The 18,865-nt window shown below is 44.5% G+C and overlaps 1 protein-coding gene across 1 annotated transcript in view; it reads left to right on the top strand.

Annotated features, from left to right (window-relative positions):
* Nucleotides 1-18,865, top strand: part of DPT (dermatopontin) — a 52,423-nt gene that overhangs the window by 17,730 nt on the left and 15,828 nt on the right. The window contains exons 2-3 of the mRNA XM_019527544.1: nucleotides 3,862-3,987; nucleotides 16,492-16,599. Coding sequence (XP_019383089.1) covers nucleotides 3,862-3,987; nucleotides 16,492-16,599 — 234 coding nt within the window. The remainder of the gene's footprint in view (nucleotides 1-3,861; nucleotides 3,988-16,491; nucleotides 16,600-18,865) is intronic.

Below are 18,865 nucleotides of genomic sequence, written 5' to 3'. Positions count from 1 at the left end.
GTGTGCCGCTTGGGACTGACCAACGCAGGTAGGGAGAAAGTGCAGCTGAGACCCTGCTGCTCTGGCTGGGCTCATCCTGAGGTTCGTTTCATGTTCGTAAAATTCTTGGAGAACCCCACATAGATGCACTGCATAGAAATGCAAAATATATTTTGACTGATTTGGTTGGCACCTTGGGCTGAGATTTTCCAAGCTGAGTCAAAAGGCCAACTTGCATTAAAATGAATGGGATTTAGAGGGCTCCAAATCTTTTATGACAACTTTGTAACATGCCTATCTACCCCTTTTTGCAAATCTCAGCCATAGTTGGGAAGCTCAGCCAAAGCACGTAAGAGCTTCTAAACATAAGAGCATAAAAAGTGCCATGCTTGGTCAGCCCCGTGGTCCATCTAGCTCAGTAGCCTGTCCTGAACAGTGGCAGAAGTGGATGCTATAGAGGGAGAGTTTTGAACTGGTTAGACCCATTTCATTGTCACTTCCTGCAGCTTCACTGGTGTCAAAGGTCACGTGACATCACTTCCTGATGTGATACCACTTCCTGTGAGATCTTTGAATATGGCTTGCCGGCCTACTGGGTGATAAAAAGTTCATGATCTGGCCCCACATTCAAAAAGTTTGGACACCCCTGGTTTAGGGCAATGCAGCAAGAGTCAGGGGCAAGCCAAGCGATACAAATAGCCATGGTTACACACCAAAACTCCGTGGGAAAGGCGTAGCCCCTGGCTTTTGAATTCAGACACCTAGAAGTTAGGCACTACCACCTAAAAGAGAGGCATCCTGTGGGTATAAAAGAGGCCTGATTTTTCTGAGATGCTAAACACTCACCACTCCTACTGAATCATGTTGGTCAAAGTGTGTTGCTGTTTTCCAGGTTACTTCCCTATTTCTGGTGATATTCCCATTTGTGAGCGCTTAAGTATGGAGGGCAGACTAAAACCCCTGGCTTTAGGGAGCCTAGTTTTCCAAAACTAGACATATGCAAACACTCATGTATCTAGTTTCCCCACCATGTCACCTGCATAAACAGGTGACAGCCTTGCCAAATGTAAAACACATTTTGATGACTTGCCATTCCCATGGGAACACCAGGCTCTCCCAATTAAGTTGTAAATGAACCCAAAGAAATGTTTTCACATCTGTTACATTAAAGCCAATCTCTGAGTCTTTTGGCTGTGTTGTGAGTGTATATCTGTTTTTGGCATGAGTGTGAAGGCTTGTAAAAGAGCTTGACTGCCAGCCTTCCTGGCTGCAGACAGAGCTTAAGTTTGTTTCTTCAAAAAGAGAAAGGAAATGGAAGAAAGTAAACACTCATAATAATACTGTCTGAAGAAAGAATGAGGTTAAAAGAATGCTTTAATTGAATGGGGGAGCACTCAAGAGTTGCTACCAGATACCGTGTGGACCAGTTCTGCTCACACTTGTCTAGTTCATTGACTTCAAGGTTGCTTTTCTCTGGGCTTGATCCAGTACATACTGAAGTCAGTTGCAGAGATGCCACCGAGTCCCATGAATACAGGCCCAGAGCCATACTATGTCGGTTCAGCGCCATACTGTTGCCCCTAGCAATTTTTGCCCCCCAAAAAGCAAGCTCCTTACAGTAGTATTAGCACTTTATCCACTTCTAGATTTTATGTCTGACTACTTCAGGGTTGCAGAGCTGTGTCTGTATATTTAGAGAGTCTGTATGTTCTTCAGAAAGTGCACAGATGTATTTGTTGGCAGTTAATTTCCAGAGCACAGATAGCACGTAGCAGATAGCTACAATTTGACTAACCTTGATGAGATTCTTGTTTTGCAAATACACTCCTAAAATCTTCGGCAAATCTTACACTCTCCTTATATAGAGAGAGACTCAGTTTTACCACATGCAAAACAATATATAGCTTTACTAGGATCTCATGATTTTATCACATATCTTGTAATATGTGGTATTTTTCTTAAAGGCCCATCTCTTGCAGACACATGATTCCACGAGAATCCCAAGCTTTCATTTTAAGTTTCCTACCTTGATGGTTGTAGAGAAAGACTTAAAAATGTAATTGGGATGAACCCAAAACACTCAGGTCATTTATAGATGTTATGGTTTTCTAAATTTAATCTAGACTACAGCTGTCACTTTATACACATGGATGTCTGTAGTCCGAATTAAAATTAGCTCCAGTCTGAATTAACAAATCCTTACTAAAGGAGGATTAAAGATAATGCAGATTAGGGCAGTCCAAATTAGGCAATGTAAACTGCACTTAACATGTATATGAGGTTTTGCTTTTAGAAGAAACAGTCCTTAGGAACTCATAAGCATTCCTAAGGAATGCTTATCTAAAGGTTGCAAATGTTAGTCCCCTCAAGGGAAACTTAATTGGCTTTCTGCAACATAACAGAGGCTGTCAGGCACAGAGTAACACCTCTACAAAGTCAAATGTGCTAACACCACCTCACCATAACTAAGTATCAGTATCCTGACTAAGCCACCAGGCCTGTCCAATAGGGCTGTGTGAAACTTTGGTCCCCGCTTTGATTCAGTGGAGATTTGGCCTGATTCGGTGGCTGAATCTCTGAATCTGAACCAAAGCAGGAGACCCTTTAATCTCTCTGAATTGAATCAGAAGTTTCCAATTCAATTTGGAGAGATTTAGAAAGAAGTACTTCCAGGCCACTTCTGGGTCTGCCAGGGAGTGTGCAGGGCCCTCCCACGCCTCCCTGGCTCAGCAACTGGTGCCTCCTGGGTCTAAGGGGCACCCAGGGTCTTCCCGTGGCTGAGTGGGCGCAGGGAGGGGCCCCTGCGTGCTCCCTGGTGGACCCAGAAGTGGGCCGGAAGTACTTGTGGTCCACTTCCAGGTTCACCGCCAAGCACGCAGGGGGCCCCCCTGTGCTCCTGTGGGGCGCTGCATCCACCCCAGCATCGCAGCATTCACAAGCCATGTCTGGTACATTGAGGTATGTAGAAAAAACATTTAAAGCTGGGTCTATGGCCAAATCGCTGATTCTCCGAATCAGCATCGAATCTTCAGATTTGGATTCAGCCAAATCGGATTGGGGACAGTGATCTGAATCAACAAATTGAATCACTGTCCCCAATTCAGGCAAAATCCAAATTGAATACAACTCATTTCGTACACCCCTACTATCCAAACACATGGGCTACTTGTCTGTGAAGAAGGGGGAAAATCCCCATGTCTAGTAACCCTTAATTTGAACTAAAATTTGATTCTGTGTGATGCGAATCAGTTAAAACATGGTTTAGAAAATGGTGAGCATGTCTAGAAATGGCCTCAAATACTCAATGGAAAATGGAAAAGGCATTGGGAGAACATTTTAAAGTCTCTCTCTTGCTTTTTGAAGATTGGGGGTTAGTAATGCTTATCAGCTGAGGATAATGGGTTGCATGTTTGTATGGTGCTTTAAAACTGCACGCTGCCCCATAACTAGAATGTGTTGCTTGTTTAATTTCACCTGCTTTCTTACCTAACTGATTGCATAATAACCGACAATTAGCATACCCACGTGTTTTTAGATGTAGGGCTAATCACTTAGCATTAGAAATTCTAGGTCAGGGATAATGCTGTTTTGAAAAGTTCTTAAGACAGATATGGTCATCTGAACCTTATCATTTGGCTTGTATTGCTGCCTGTGTCTCTCAGGTCAGCCCCAAGCATTGGCCCTTCATGCAGTATCAGCACCAGGCCAGCCCTGTTCTCTGGCTCCAGAGTACAGGGCCAGTCTGTAGACCCAATTCAGCTGCCAAACTGGCCCCACACTCCTCATGTGCCCCACAAAGCTGAATGAGTTTGATACCCCTGGCAACTAACTGACCAACAGAAAACTAATGTCTCTCTGTGTCTTGTTGTTTCCTTTTCTAAGGTATCAGACCTGCTCAAATAATGGCCTTGTGGCTGGGTTCCAGAGTCAGTATTTTCCCTCAGTGCTGGATCGGGAATGGCAATTTTACTGCTGCCGCTACAGCCGGAGATGCTCATACTCATGTTGGTGAGTTCAAGCAGCTATACTAACTCCATGTGTTGCTCTGTGCAGAGCTTACTAAGCATGTCCTCCCCAAACAACTGACCATGACATTCACTGCACTGTTGTCTTACATAAAGAGAACAAGCTAATTGTTTAAGGGGCCAAACCAGATATATGTCCTTTTTGGACAATTCCAGCATCTGGGAATGGCATCTGCATGGCTCAGGGAACAGAGTAAGAGTATATCTTATACAGCACTGTGCAATGCAGCATGGAGATTCCCAGCATTGCTTAATTTAGACCTAGCTTGGGTACCAGAGGCAACCGTGCTGCACTGAGAAACCAGGGTAAATAGCCTGAAGGGCTCTTCATGTTAACATCACTAGGCAGCTCCTGATACCTCTGAAGGAACTAGCTCAGGTATCCTTGCATGGTACTGCATTGCACAGTAAAGACATACACTAAAGAACATTTAATCTCTGACAAATCACTCTCTAGGCTTTTTTTGTAGTACTGAAATGTTGTTCCCATTTGTAGGCTGTTTGTATTCATTGTGGAAAAGAATTGACCTAACAAAGAGATGGCAGCCTCTTAGAAAGCAGTATTACAGTTGGCTCATTGGTCTCCCTTCTTGGCATCATGGAAGTGAAGGACTCAGTGGGTCATGACTACTAGGGCTGTGTGAAGCTTTGGGTGGTGACTCGATTTGGAGAAGATTTGGCTTGATTCAGTGGCTGAATCTCCAAATCTAAATTGAATCAGGGGACCAATTAAAAGGTCCAAATCAATTCAAAGCTTTCCAGATTTTCAGAAAAGATTCAGAGAGCTTTGATGATTTGGGTAGTCCCCACCCACAGCAGCAGGGAGCTGTGGCCAGACTCAGAGCTGGTAAGTGCTAGGGGCCGCGAAGGAGGGACTGGGAGAGGGGACCATGGGGGGACCCCTGCCAGGCCCCATCCCCTGCTTACTCTCCCAGACCCTCCAAGCCCCACTCGCTTCCCCAGCCCCCCCATGGCTGCCCCGCCTGCCCCAGCTCCCAGCCCTTTAAAGAAAAGCCCTGGTGCTCACCGGGTGCTGCCGGGCAAGGGCAATCCCTGCTGCCCCCCACTGTCCCACGCTACATGGGGGGCTCTGCCAAGAGCCCCCCGACCCCCGCCTCGCTCCCCCGGCCTCCCTCACAGGTGCCCCACCCGCCTTGGCTCTGGCCTTTTAAGAAAAAAAAAAAATGGAGAAAAGCCCCAGGACTCACCACTTCTGCAGCAGCCTTGGGGCTTCGGGGGGCTCATGGAAGAGCCCCCCCATGCAGTGGGGGGCAGCAGGGATTGCCGCTCCCTCCCAGCAGCACCCGCTGAGACGGGACAGGTTTTTTTCAAAGTGCCAGGAGCTGGGGCAGGTGAGGCAGCCATTGCTGGGTTGGGAGGGATGGGCCTGGCTGATTGCCAGTTCTCTGAATCATGTTCTGCTGAACTGGTGCAGGACAGTGATTTGAATCACCAAATCGAATCACTGTCCCCTGAATCACCCAGATCCAAATCCGAAGTGAATACTAGCCACTTCACACAGGCCTAATGACTGCTGAGCTTCCTGGCTGTCCTTAGATGCCATTTTTCTAAATTCAGGAGGGATCCTATAACCCAGAGTAGGGCAGATTTGATTTCTCCTGCTTGCTCTGTGGCTAAACTGAAGACTTCAGCTTCCAGAGCTGTTAATCCAGCTCCTCTGACTGCCACAAAAAGTGATTCTCCTACAGTTTTGCTCAGGAAAAGTCATACTCCAGTCTGTTTGACCAGAAGTAGGTCTTGAAGTGAACTCTCCACAGAGATGCATGTGAGATATTTACATGCCTGCTGGTCTTATTCTTAGTCTGACCTGCTACAAGCGAAATGCAACAGCAGCATATTGATTTCCTTGCTGGCAGGAGGCAAAGGCAAGACCTTTTAGATTTTTGAAAGCCTGTGTTACAGGAGTTAGTGCCACATGTTTGAATATTCCTCAGTCTGCTTTGCTGTCTGCAGATGTTCCACATTTGTAGTTGTATCTGCTATACCTCTTTTCAGGTTAGGGAGACGTGCTCTGTTTGAATCTATGATTTTCTATGATTCTTTGAATCTCAGATTTAGGCATCGTGCATGTGAGACAATTAACATCATTCTTTTTTATTTGTGGCCAAATCTTTCATTCATTCTGTTGTCCTGACAATGCTGGTATTGATGTCACATGGCCATGCTCCGCAACTTTGAATGTAATGAGCCCGCTTCAAATTATTGTCTTGTGTACTTTCGCCCACACTACATACAGGCCTGTATTCTGCTTTTCTGTTTCAAGAAGATACAACATTCTTCATTTCCTATCTTCACGCACTGTTAAACAGATACTGTGTCCCAACAGGCACATTGGGAGGGAGCATTTTAGAAAAAACAAAGTAATTCTACTATAGATGGGAAAATTCTGATCTTCGGTCCATGGACTTGGTCTTGGATCCTATACTTTCCTTAGCTTTGCCTCAGATTCTCTGCATATCCTTTCATTGCATCTAATGTAGTGAGTTGTGGCTCATGAAAGCTGGCCTATAAGGTGCACCTCTGTCTTGCCTTCTCTCAGATTCTCCAGTGATTGAGCTGGAGATTTGAGCACAAAGATGGATATCTTTGTGAAGATTCACTGGGCATTAGAGTTTCCCTATCTCCTTTATTTTACCCTTCCCTTCTCAGAGCCTAGCATCTTCACCTAGCATCTAGCATCTTCTTTGGCAAGTCCATGAGAAATAGGACTATTGCTAAAATTCTGGGGTTTGACTTTGTATTCTATGCATTTGTATGCAGAAAAAAGCAAATGTTCCTTCAGAGAACAAAAGATCCTTCCAAAAAGAAAGACATACAGACTTTTCCCAATATACAATGGACAGTCACAGAGGTGGTGCTTTTCAGACTGTGCTTAAGACTATTTACTAGGGATGTGCAAAGCAGGCCCTATTCAGTTCAGATTTAGATTTGGCCCAAATCAGGGACAGTGATTTGATTAGTTGATTTGGATCACTGTCCCGGATTCGATTTCACTAAATCCAAATCTGAAGATTTGATGCTGATTCAGAGAATCAGCAATTCAGACATAGACACAGCTTTAAATGTTTTTTCTAATTACCTCAAGGTACCAGTGCAGCTTGTGAACTCTGCAATGGTGGGGCAGATGGAGCATCCCACAGGAGTGTGGGGGGGCTCTCCATGAGCTTGGTGGCGAACCTGGAAGCAGACCTGAAGTACTTCTAGTCTACTTCTGGGTCTGCCGGAGACCCCCCACCAGCTTTGCAATGAGCCATGGGGGGACCCTGGATGCCCCCCGACCTGGCAGGCACTAGTTGCTGACCCAGGGGAGTGGGGGGGTGCGGGGGCTCCCATGAGATCCCTGGAAGACCTGGAGGTGGACCGGAAGTGCTTCTTGTCCACTTCCGGGTCTGCTGGCAAGCATGCTGGGGACCCCTTCCGTGCTTCTGTGGGATGCTCCATGCACCCCAGCATCACAGCATTTACCAGCTGCCTGCTACCTAGAGGTATGTAGAAAAAAACATTTAAAGTTGTGTCTATGTCCAAATCTCCAAGTCTTTCTGAATCTCTCTGAATCAATGTGGAGGGTTCCAATTCAATTGGGAGAGAATAAGGGTCCTCTGACTCCATTCAGATTCAGAGAATCGGCCACCAAATCGGGCCAAATCTCCACTGAATTGAATCAGGGCCCGAAGCTTTGCACAGGCCTACTATTTACCTTTCATTTTTAACTCATTTGCTACTTTGTAAAATATCTTTTTAAGGTACTATTAAGATCCGTGCTTAAGTTCTTTTCTGAACAGAAATGAACCTGAAACACATGCTTAAAGCTGAGCTCCTGCAGAAATTCTTTGCTGAACTGGGACCTACATTTCTATTTAAAAACCCACGAATTCTGCCTCCTAGTTTCTACCTCTTACCACTCACTTCCAGCATAGTTCATCATTATGCCCTGACTCTATGAGTCATAACAATAGTCAAAATCTTTTCTAACATATTACATGTACATGCTTATTTTTTTTTTTTTTTAATGAATGCTTGAGGTTTTTTTCTTTTCCTGTACCAATAAGCCTTGTTTTGGGATTCCCTACATTTATACCATAGTTTAAATAATTGGGTTCCTCACAGGAGACTGAAAAACTCAGAATAATTTACCTGTCTGGGAAATGCTACAAAAGTAAAATAAGTTTTGTGGTGGGAGACCAGATGGCCTATATCTTTCTGGTTGGAACCAAAACATAATTGACTTGGAAAGGCAGCAAATTCCTTACAGATGTGGACACATCATTACTAAATAATCCCATTTGACCTCATATTTTTCTTGTTGCAAGGAAATTGAAAAGTTTGACTTGCTGCTCTCAAAAGCAAAACATGTCACCAGAGCAGCCGAAAGTCTGCACAGACTGTTTATGATTGTTTCCTCTCTACAAACAACTGATGCTGCTTAGTGCCAGGAGGTCTGTCTTGTGTTGCAGCTGCTTTCTGTCACGGTTAAACTGTCCAGGCAAAAGCAACATTTTCTAAGAGTTCATGGTTTAGGGAGGCTTCAAGGAAGCGTTTATTTCCTTCATCTGAAGTGTCACCACAATTATACTGAAATACATGACATTTATGATGGATCAGATACTATGAGTAGGGCAGCAGATACTACAGGAGCAGGGCAGTTACAGAATCATATAAATAACTCAGCAGTGTTGACACTAGAGGTCCAAATCAGCACTCACAACACATTCCCAGTGCAAGGGTCATCTGTGTATTCAGCTCTCTCACTGTGAACTCAGCCTTCAGTCTCCAAGGCTGGGAGACTGGCACCTTGCAAAATAGCTAAAGCCACTTAACACCCAAGAATGACCACATGTTCTTTCAGGCCTTCCCTCTTACAAAGTGGAGAGCAGTTTCCCAAATTCACAAGTGTTATTATTTGTATCAAACTTGTGCCTGCCAGAGATGGGGGTTCCATTGTGTAGGACACTATGTACATATTCATGGTATACAAAGAAGTTACAGTGTAGCTAGACAAGAGAGGAAGACACTTGCTTTGGGTCACATGGCAACATTATGGAAAATCAGGGGGAGGGGTAGAACCTAGGCTTTCTGAGACCCAGACCAGCATCCTACTTGCTAATCCAGCTTGTCCCCCTAGTATGAACCAGGCATTCTGCAGTTATCTATTGTTCCTTGGTGCATTGCTCTGTTAGAGCATGGCTAGAACCCCAGGCTGAAGCAGCCTCCACAAAGACATTACAAGGAGGAGCCCTCACTTGGGTTGTCTTGCCAATAATTAATATTAATCAATCTTAATATTATTGGCAAGACTGTCTTGTCTTACCTGCCTCTGATGCCTCTTCTCTACCTCATCATCAACCTGCCCCATCTCAAAGTGATGTAGGCCCTGCTTCATAGCAGCTTTCTACTCTCAGCAGTCTGAAGTGACTGATTCCCAGCATTGGCCATCGATGCGCAGCTCCCAAAGGGTTCTCTTGAGATATCAAAAAAAAATGGAGTTTGGGCTGTCCAAGTTGGTATTTGCCAGTGGCCAGCTTATTATAGTGTCAGTATGTCCTTGGGGATTTAGCCATTGCTCATACGATTCACATGCCTTAACTAATGGAAGCATCACTGTCTCAGGTGCATGAACATACTGGGTAACCTGGCCCATTCCAGAACAGCAAAGTTGGAGAGTTTGTCATGCCATGTTATGCCCAGGATAGGTGGAGACATTGAAGATGGAAAAAAACTGTTCAGTTTTCTTTTTTCCTTGGCATAAAGAGTTCACGTTTCACTGCCATACAACAGAGAGCTAAGTATGCAAGTGCTGTAGATGGACATCTTTGTCGATAGAGTGAGTGCTCTGTTTTTCCAAACTCTCTTTTGAAGTTTACCCATGGCGTTGCTCGTCTTTCCAATGCGAGCATTAAGTTTGGTTCCCAAGCCAAGATTTTGTAAGCTGATGGAGCCCAAGTAAATGAAGTTTTCAACCACTTCTAGGCTTTCATCATTTATTTTAACTTCAGGAGGGTGGTCAACTTGTTGATCTATGACTACTGTCTTCTTCAGGCTAATGGTCAGACTGAAATCATCACAAGCATGAGAAAAGTAATCCATGAGACTTTGCAGTCCTGCTTCTAAATGACTAACAATTGCTGCATCATTGACAAAAAGTATTTCATGGACAAGAATTTCTTGGGTTTTTGTTTTTGCTTTGAGATGAGTTAGATTAGAAAGCTTCCCATCGAATCTGGTGTGAAGGTATAGTCCTCCTGAAGAGCCTGTTGGAGATAGGTGCAGTATGGCCACAACCAAAGCCTACCCAATGTCTTACCAGTGTATGCTGTTGGGGAACTGGACAGCACTTCCGCCATCAGTCTCTGCTGTAATTCTCTTGCCCACCATGTCTTTATGTTCTCTAACTCTTAGAAGCTGAATGTGTATGTTGGTGGTGATCCTGACAGGTCTTCTCAGAGTGGTTTCTTCGTGGGGCTTCACCTCCCCTCACACCTCACCCCACTCCACTTTCTGGATGATACCCTACAGGGTCTGGGTCTTGTATCACCCTTATATGGCTGGCAACTAGGCACTGACTTGTTAAATGACTGGCTGGGAGTCTAAACCCATTTATTCGGGTGCCCTGGGGTCATTTTTACATCAGTCATTCCTTGGTTCATTGATTCATCAGCTGAGATCAGTCTGTCTGAAGTCATAGAATCATAGACAATTAGGGTTGGAAGGGACCTCAGGAAGTCGTATCTGGTCCAACCCCCTGCTCAAAGCAGGACTATATATCAACTCAGCCAAGGTTTTTTCTAGCCGGGTCTTAGAAACTTCCAAAGATGGAGATTCCACAGTCTCTGTGGGTAATCTGTTCCAGTCTTTTACTAACCTCCTAGTGAGATTTCCCCCCTAATATCTAAGCTAAACTTCCATTGATGCAACATGAGACCATTGTTCCTTGTTCTGTCATCTGCCACCACTGAAAATAGCCTAGCTCCATCCTCTTTCAAACCCCCTTCAGGTAGCTGAAGGCTGCTATTAAATCCTCTCTCAGTCTTGTCTTCTCTAGCCTAGTTCCCCCATCCTCTCTCCAGAAGTCACGTGCCCCAGCCCCTAAACCATTTTCATTGCTCTCTGCTGGACTCTCCAATTTGTCCACATCCTTTCTGTAGTGTCAAAACTGGACACAGTACTCCAGATGTGGCCTCACCAGTGCTGAACAGAGGAAAATAATCACTTCCCTTGATCTGCCGGCAACACTCCCACCAATGCAGCCCACTGTGCCATTAGCTTTTGTGGCAACAAAGGCACACTGCTGGCTCAAATTCAGCTTATTGTTTACTGTAATCCCCTGATTTTTTTCTGCAGAGTTTTTGCCAAGCCAGTCAGCTCCCCAAGCCTGTACTGGTGCATGGGACTGTTCTGTTGTAAGTGCAGGACTTTGCACTTATTCTTGTTGAACCTCATGAGATTGCTTTTGGCCCAATCCTCCAATTTGTCTCGGTCACTCCGAATCCTAACCCTGCCCTCCAGCATATGTACTACTCCTCCTAGCTTGGTGTCATCTGCAGACTTGCTGAGGGTACACTCTATGCCATCGATAAAGATATTGAACAAAACCAGCTTCAGGACCGACCCCTGCGGCACTCCACTTGATACCAAGTGTCAACTCAACATCAAGCCATTGATTACTACCCTCTGAGCCCAGTGTTCCAGCCAGTTTTCTATCCACCTTACAGTCCATTCATCCACCCCATACTTCCTTAGCTTGCCTGCGAGAATGTTGTGGGAAAACATATAAAAAAAAACCTTGCTAATATCAAGGTACACCACATCCACAGGTCTTCCCATATCCACAGAGCCAGTCACCTCAGCATAGAAGGCAATCAGGGTGGTCAGGCATGACTTGCCCGTGGTGAATCTATGCTGCCTGTTCCTAATCACCTTCTCTTCCTCCAAATGCTTAGAAATGGATTCTTCAGGATCTGCTCCATGATTTTTCCAGGGAATGAGGTGAGGCTAACTGCTCTGTAATTTCCTGGATCCTCCTTTTTCCTTTTCTTAAATATGGGCATTATGTTTGCCCTTTTCCAGTTATCTGGGACCTCTTCTGATAACCATGAGTTTTCAAAGTTGATGGCCAGAAGCTCTGAAATCATGTCAGCCAACTCCCTCAGCACCCTTGGGTGCCTCCCATCCAGCCCCATGGACTTGTATATGTCCAGCTTTTTAAAATAGTCCCTAACCTGTTCTTTCACCACTGTTGGCTGCTCACCTCTTCTCCAAAGGCATACAGCCCCAAATCAATTCTGCCCAGGCTTCTGGGCTAATCAGTCCAGGTCTCCACTTTAAGGACACATTCAGATACTCACGTGGATAAAAATGAACTTAATGCATCCCCAGTTCCTGGGTTAATTGGCTTATCTCAGTCCCTGAAGGATACAATCAAATAATTAAATATTTAATCAAAGCAAATGAAATCAATGCCTCCCAGGTTCCTGTGTTAATCAGTTCAGGTCAGTCCCTTTAAGAATAAATCAACTCATCAAAAACAAAATGAAAAACCCTTCCTTTGGGTTCCTACCCTGCCCCAGCTCCTCAGGATCAGGGCTGCTGAGACCTTTCAGAAGGGGAGCTGTCCTTCTGGCTACTTTCTCCAGCACTATAGGAGGGGAACACGATTTAAAAAAAAAAAAAAAAGAGGAAAAAAAAGTTTCCTTAGCTATGAAATGGGTATAGTATTATTTACCCACATGGGAAAGATCTGTGGGTTGGAAGTGCCAATATTTAGTGGCTGTTATTACAACATTCTTCCCTGGATGTTGTAATTGTATTTATTATTAATTCCTAAGGTGATCTCTTTTCCACAGGGAGACCAAACAAAACAATCACTACTACATCCAAACTAAAAAAAAAATCTTATTAAGGATTCAGAGATTTTATGAATATCTTTTAGCAATATATTTCCTCCTGCCAGCAGATTTTTGTTGAATTTTTTCATGACACTTCAAAAAACCCAAAAACCAAAAAAACCCCAGAAAACAAACCCCTAAATCAAGCCAAACATAAAACAGAACAAATCAAAATCTAAAACCAACTCAAGGGAAAAAAATCAGTGCTAGTAAAAGAGGTGAAATAGAAAATCTGCTACAAAATACTGTCTTCTGTAATGGAAATCTTCTGTCTCCCTGCAAAGCGGTTACAAGAGGGCAAGCTTCCTTCAAACTACTCTGCCAATGTTTCTAAAATTTAGAGAGAATCCTAGGAGAGGAGAGATGGTCACTTGATTTTATGTTTTTGTTTAGATGCTGGCTTTATCTCTGAAATTTCTCCCCAAAAATATTTCAGCTGTTTATACCTGGTCACTAGAACCTGATGGAAACCACGAATTCATCTCATCCAGGCCATTTAATACCCAGCCTGTTCCCTGGAGGCCCCAGGCATCCTGCCAGCTGCAGGAGCTGCATTGTTGCAATTTAAATGTTGCAAACTAAACTACATTGAGATTTAAAACCCCCAAAACTCTTGCATGCATTCAGCGTGGCACCATTAAGCCACACAAAGTGACACTTTCATCACATGTACATGGTAATGGCATCACATGTACAAACACCCTGCTTCTCTGAAACGTTCTTTGTTTTATACAATGTCAGGCACCTTGTAACACAGAAAATCAGCTTGACCTAGATAAACTAGCAACATACCTATTCAATCCCTATTCTTGCTTATATTAAGAGCACTTGAAGCCACTCTAGTATCATAATAGGGCCTTCTAGGGGGTGCAAATAATTTTCTAGAAATACTCCCAGTGTGGAAACCCTGTGCACACGCGTGCGTGCGCACACACACAGCAGCCGGTATCTTGCTGGAAGGACTGTTATCTTGGCTCAGGCCCCAGAGTAGCAGGTGAAATAACATGTCAGAGGCAAGGCCAGAGTGTATTGTCAAATAACTGTTTGTTGATTCCAGAATCATTTGGTGGCCACAGGAAGCTGAGCATAAGACAAACTGTCTCAGAGCCTTCTCTAACTTACACTGTGGGCTGGGTAGACCTTTGCACTTCACCAGAATATGGGGATGGTAAAAATTTAAAGCAATCTTTTTCCCTGCCCACCTACATGCAGAAGGGGCAGAAAGGGCATCACTGATATCTGGTTCACTTGTATTAATCCCATGCACTTTTCAGATGGGAAGTAAAAATTAGTGTCCTGTCTGCATTACCACTTAAAATCCCTTGGCACTTGTTGTAAGAGCAAACAGTGTTGATCTTAGGTGCACTAATATCCCAGGCGAAGCCTCGTTGGTTTGCCCTGGTCTTCCTTCCTCTAACAACTCTACCGCCATGCCCACTAAGCTGTGCTTATTTCCATTCAGCCCTTAATGAGTAATACACATGGGAGTGATGAACAGGACAAATAACAAAACTGCCAAAGTAATGGGGTACAAAGATGAGCCTTTGAATTTTGTCTTCTTATGAGTACAGATGCCTGCCAACCCCTTTCATTCTAGAGAGAGACATTATAAATATTGCTATGAGGGGAGGGTTCAAGTTCACTCAGGCTTTTGTGGTCTGCCTGTCTAATTCTCTTCTCTATGATGCTAGCTGTGCTCATTTATGTAAGTATTCCCTTAAGTATGTCAACTTGATTGCATGCCATCCTGCAGAGGGGCATGAAGAGAATTCACCTCATAGCTGTACTTTGTGATATTGTCCTTCCATTGTCCTTCACCCCTGCTGGCAGTTTGAGGGCCAAATCTGACAAAAATATATGAAGAGACAGAGTTTATTACTGGGGAGTTTCAGTCCTTAGGGTTTGCTCACAGAAAGGAGAGATGCTTTGTAAGTAAGCATCTAGAAGTCTCTCAACATGGTGTAATGCCTTAGGGTAGGGGTGACAACAGTATGGCTTGCGGGATGGATCCAACCCATGAAGCCATGTCATCTAGCCCATAGGGACCCTGGAGGGAGTGGGAATAGGGCCTACCACCAAATTCTGGATTACAGAGCCTCATTGGGGATGTGCTTTGGTGGTGGCAGTGTGGTTAATGCCACCACTCATCCTGCCACTGTAGGGGGTTCCATGAGGCTTGTTTTGGTAAGATCTAACCTATGAGGAGCCCCACAGTCCAGATCTGGCCCAGCGTGTAAAGGAAGTTTGACACCCCCATCTTAGATTATTAGAACTGAACACAGAGACATCTTTTTTTTTTGGTGAAAGACAGGTCAAGTTGATAGTGAATGTTAGTTATTACTAGCCAAGGGCAGTGCAGGAAGGTGGCAGAAGGGCAGCTGGGTTTGCTGGCAGCTGCAGAAAGTGGCAGAGACAGTGCATGGGATGCTGGAAGCCTGGGTGGCACCTGACTCCAACACTTCCCAGAGCCCTCCTGGGCTTCCAGCGCCCTGTGCACCATCCCTACTGTCTTTTCAGCTTCCAGCAAAACCAGCTACCCTCCTGCTGCCTCCCCACACTGCCCCAAGGGCAAGCCAGCCACTTTCCCACTGGCCCCAGGCATCCTGCTGGCTGCAGGAGCCTGCTGAAGACAGAAGCAGCACGGGGCCCAATCCTTTTTTTTTTTTTTTTGGCAGAGCCTTCCTGCCTCTCCCACAGCTGGGGGGGAGGGGCCATGGGGTTCACCCCAGGAAAAACTCATCATGCATTAGTTACTCCACATTTACAGTGGGGTTAGAGTGTTGTTGCCTCTCTATATCTCCACTGATGTAACTTCATTAGCACCTCCCTACAATTGATGTAATGCAGTGATGAATAAGACAGCTGGTTTCTCTTCCTAACCTCCGCCTTTTGACATGTGATATTGGTCAAGCTCCAAGCCTTCTTGGTAATTGTGTTTATTCAACTGTAAAACAGGAGTAAGAGTAATAATAATAATAATAATAATAATAATAATAATAATAGTTTTCCTACTTTGAGGAGATTGTAACTGTCATTTAATTAACATTTGCAGAAGCACTTTGAGATCCTTAGATAAATTATGCTGTACAACTGTGATCTGAGTCATTGTTTCTTTAATTACAAACTGGAAGGAAAATGAAAAGAAGAAAACATTGCATTAGATGTTATGTCAGTATAATTCATAAATGGATAAATGGTGGTATTTGTTTGGCTTGGCAATATTTACAGTGTTATGGGGCAGATCAAACAAAACAGAAAACGGCAAGTGAATATGCTTGAAAAGAGTCAGAAGAAATGACTTTCAGCTCTTTCAATTCTTTTTTCACATCATTTTCTTCCTACTATATATATAATACTCAAGCATGCTCTAAGTAATGCTAAGTGCACTAAAATTATCCAAAGGACTGAAGAACTAATTGCCTGGAGGAGAAACAAAATAACATTACATGGAGGTCTCTGCAGCTTGCTGTTGCTAAAGAATAAAAAGCAAAAATTCTACTGTTGAATCTGCATCCAGTAAATGCAGTTTTGTTCCACTTTTCTTTCAGACAGTAAATTCTGAATATTTTTTCCTTCCCGTAAAGGTTAACAACAGAATATCCAGGACACTATGGGGAAGATGTGGACATGATGCTGTACACTTATGATCATTACATCCGAGGGGCCACTACAACTTTCTCTGCTGTGGACAGGTTTGCCTTTTGCTTTGTTCTGTTGTTCCAAGGGGCATAAACAAGTGGACATTCCCTTCTTGCGGCAACCAACTATACATACCTAGAATAAAACATCTGCTGTACTGGATTTAACTATTGCTTCATCAGCTGTAGCAGCTAACTGGTAGGGCTCAGGGACTAATATCTGGTTCTTCACATGCAAGACCAAAGCCCGTAACAAACTCTTCTAATATGTCATTAGTTATGGGTCTTGGGTAGAAAGCTCACCTGGAATATGAGCTTCAACCAAATTAAGTGGTGTTTGGATCTAACCATTTTTTTGGTTCTAGACCTTTATCAAAGTATGCATCCCTTCAACAATCCAGTCTGGGTAAACTGTCATGTGGAAGGACAAAGGGCTTTATTGTAGCCAGCCTTTGCTTGGTGTTTTCCTCAGGGAACACAGGACTGCCAGCAGAGGCATAACAGGGCAGCGCTGTGCCCTGGGCACCTTTGGTTCCCTTGGCAGCTTTCTCCCAAAAGGTGAGGCCCAGGGCTAGTGCCCTGCTACTGGCTGCCAGAGTGGTTGTGGTGTGTTTAGTGTCCCTCCTACTTAAGTACAGGCCCAGCCTATGTACACCAACAGCAGTTGCTCTGTTATCACACAGTTTTACTTCTTAACAAATGAGGAATCTTTACCAGTGTGGAGTCCTGACCCCCATGATACAAACCTCCTAAGCCACTTTAGTGCAGGTTGGGCAGACCTCTGTGTGGCAGGGCACTTGGGGTGCCTACCATTTTAAAGGGTTAGGAAATCTGCAAAGCTGCCAGCAGGTGTAAGCCAGGGCTAATTGAGAGTTAGCTGACTCAGAGCCAGCAGGTAAGGCTAAGCTGGGTAGAGGAAGTCACCTGACTCCAGGAGGGCTGGGCTTAGAGCAGGTATAAGGCCAGGCCCTGAGAGAAGCCAGCAGTAACATCTTGGAGCCTGCTGAGAGACTACCACCTCAGCAGAATGACTGCAGCTCCAGAAGGTCAACTTGGAGAGTAATGCCTAAAGCAGTTTGGAGGTTTGGGAGGGAACTAAGGAAAGGAGGAGGTTCCTTGGGACCCAGAGGAGTCTAGAGCCCAGACTGAGGGGCTGAGAGTATGGGACCAGAGAGGGTCTAGAAGCCTTGTGAGAGGCTGAGAGTGTGGGAACAGTGTGAGGGTCCAAGAACCCCAGAGGAGGGCTAAGTGAAGAAAACAGCAATGAGGATGCCATCTGTGAGGCATGGGGCATTATGTAGGGGAGGAATGGAGCCATGCAATTAGCCTGTAAGGTAGGGGCCACTGGCACCTGCTAGTCATTTGAAATGAATTTGGGAAGCCCTGGAGCAGCCTCCTTCATATCAAAGAAAGACATCAAGGCATGGCAGGAAACTGAAGGGGTGATTGCCCAAAAAGTGAGGGCTGTAGGAACTCCATGGGCTTCATGGCCACCCCTGAAGTGACTCCCTGCTACACTCTCTCCCCAACATGCAGAGGCTGAAGTTGGTCTTGTGTCAACTACACTAATGTAGTGAAAATTTGGCTACCTTTGGCAGAATTGACCCATTCACAGGGAAAGTTTTTCCAAGTTTACACAGAGCGCACAACAGCAGGAGTGCAGTTTCATCATCACATTGTTGCAGTTACTTAAAACTGGATTGCACCAAACACCAGCGAATGTTCTGTATTATGGAACAAGATGGTAAACTAGTATAGCAATAACCCCTTGAGTAACAATTTCCTGAATGGGAAGCTGGGTTTCAGGCAGGAGGAGTCATGCAGAAAGATGAAGCTATTAGTTTTCTGGATGATGAGTAAGGCAGGATCCTTGATGCTGTGTTAGACTAAGAAAAGGGAAGATTTCAAATGGGAAACTTTATCTATATGATTCTCCTGAGGCTCCTGCCTCTTTTACATGGCCACACTTCCAGAGCATCACACTGCTGTATAACTGTGGGTATAGCAGAGTAGCCCTGTACTAAGTCTGCTGGGGGAAAGACAGGCACAGATAATTCAGGTTACTGGAATACACCTGTTCCTTTATAAGTAGTAAGAGTTAATTGCTTTACCTATTTCAGGCCTGACCATTATCTATCATTAGCATTTGTTATTGCTGCATAAGTAGGGTCCTGTGTATAATGTGATCATGCAGTCATGCCAATGGATGTGTAATTGCTCTGTTTTTGAAGTTTCTCTCTCTCATTATGCTCCAAAATTTTTACCGCAAAAAAGAAAAAAGAAAGTTACTAATCTCAAACATGTGAATCAAATGGAAAAT

The sequence above is a fragment of the Gavialis gangeticus genome, unplaced genomic scaffold, assembly GCF_001723915.1.
Source record: "Gavialis gangeticus isolate Ggan-Ray unplaced genomic scaffold, GavGan_comp1, whole genome shotgun sequence".
Classification (NCBI taxonomy): domain Eukaryota; kingdom Metazoa; phylum Chordata; order Crocodylia; family Gavialidae; genus Gavialis; species Gavialis gangeticus.
This window is presented reverse-complemented; position numbering and strand designations above follow the sequence as displayed.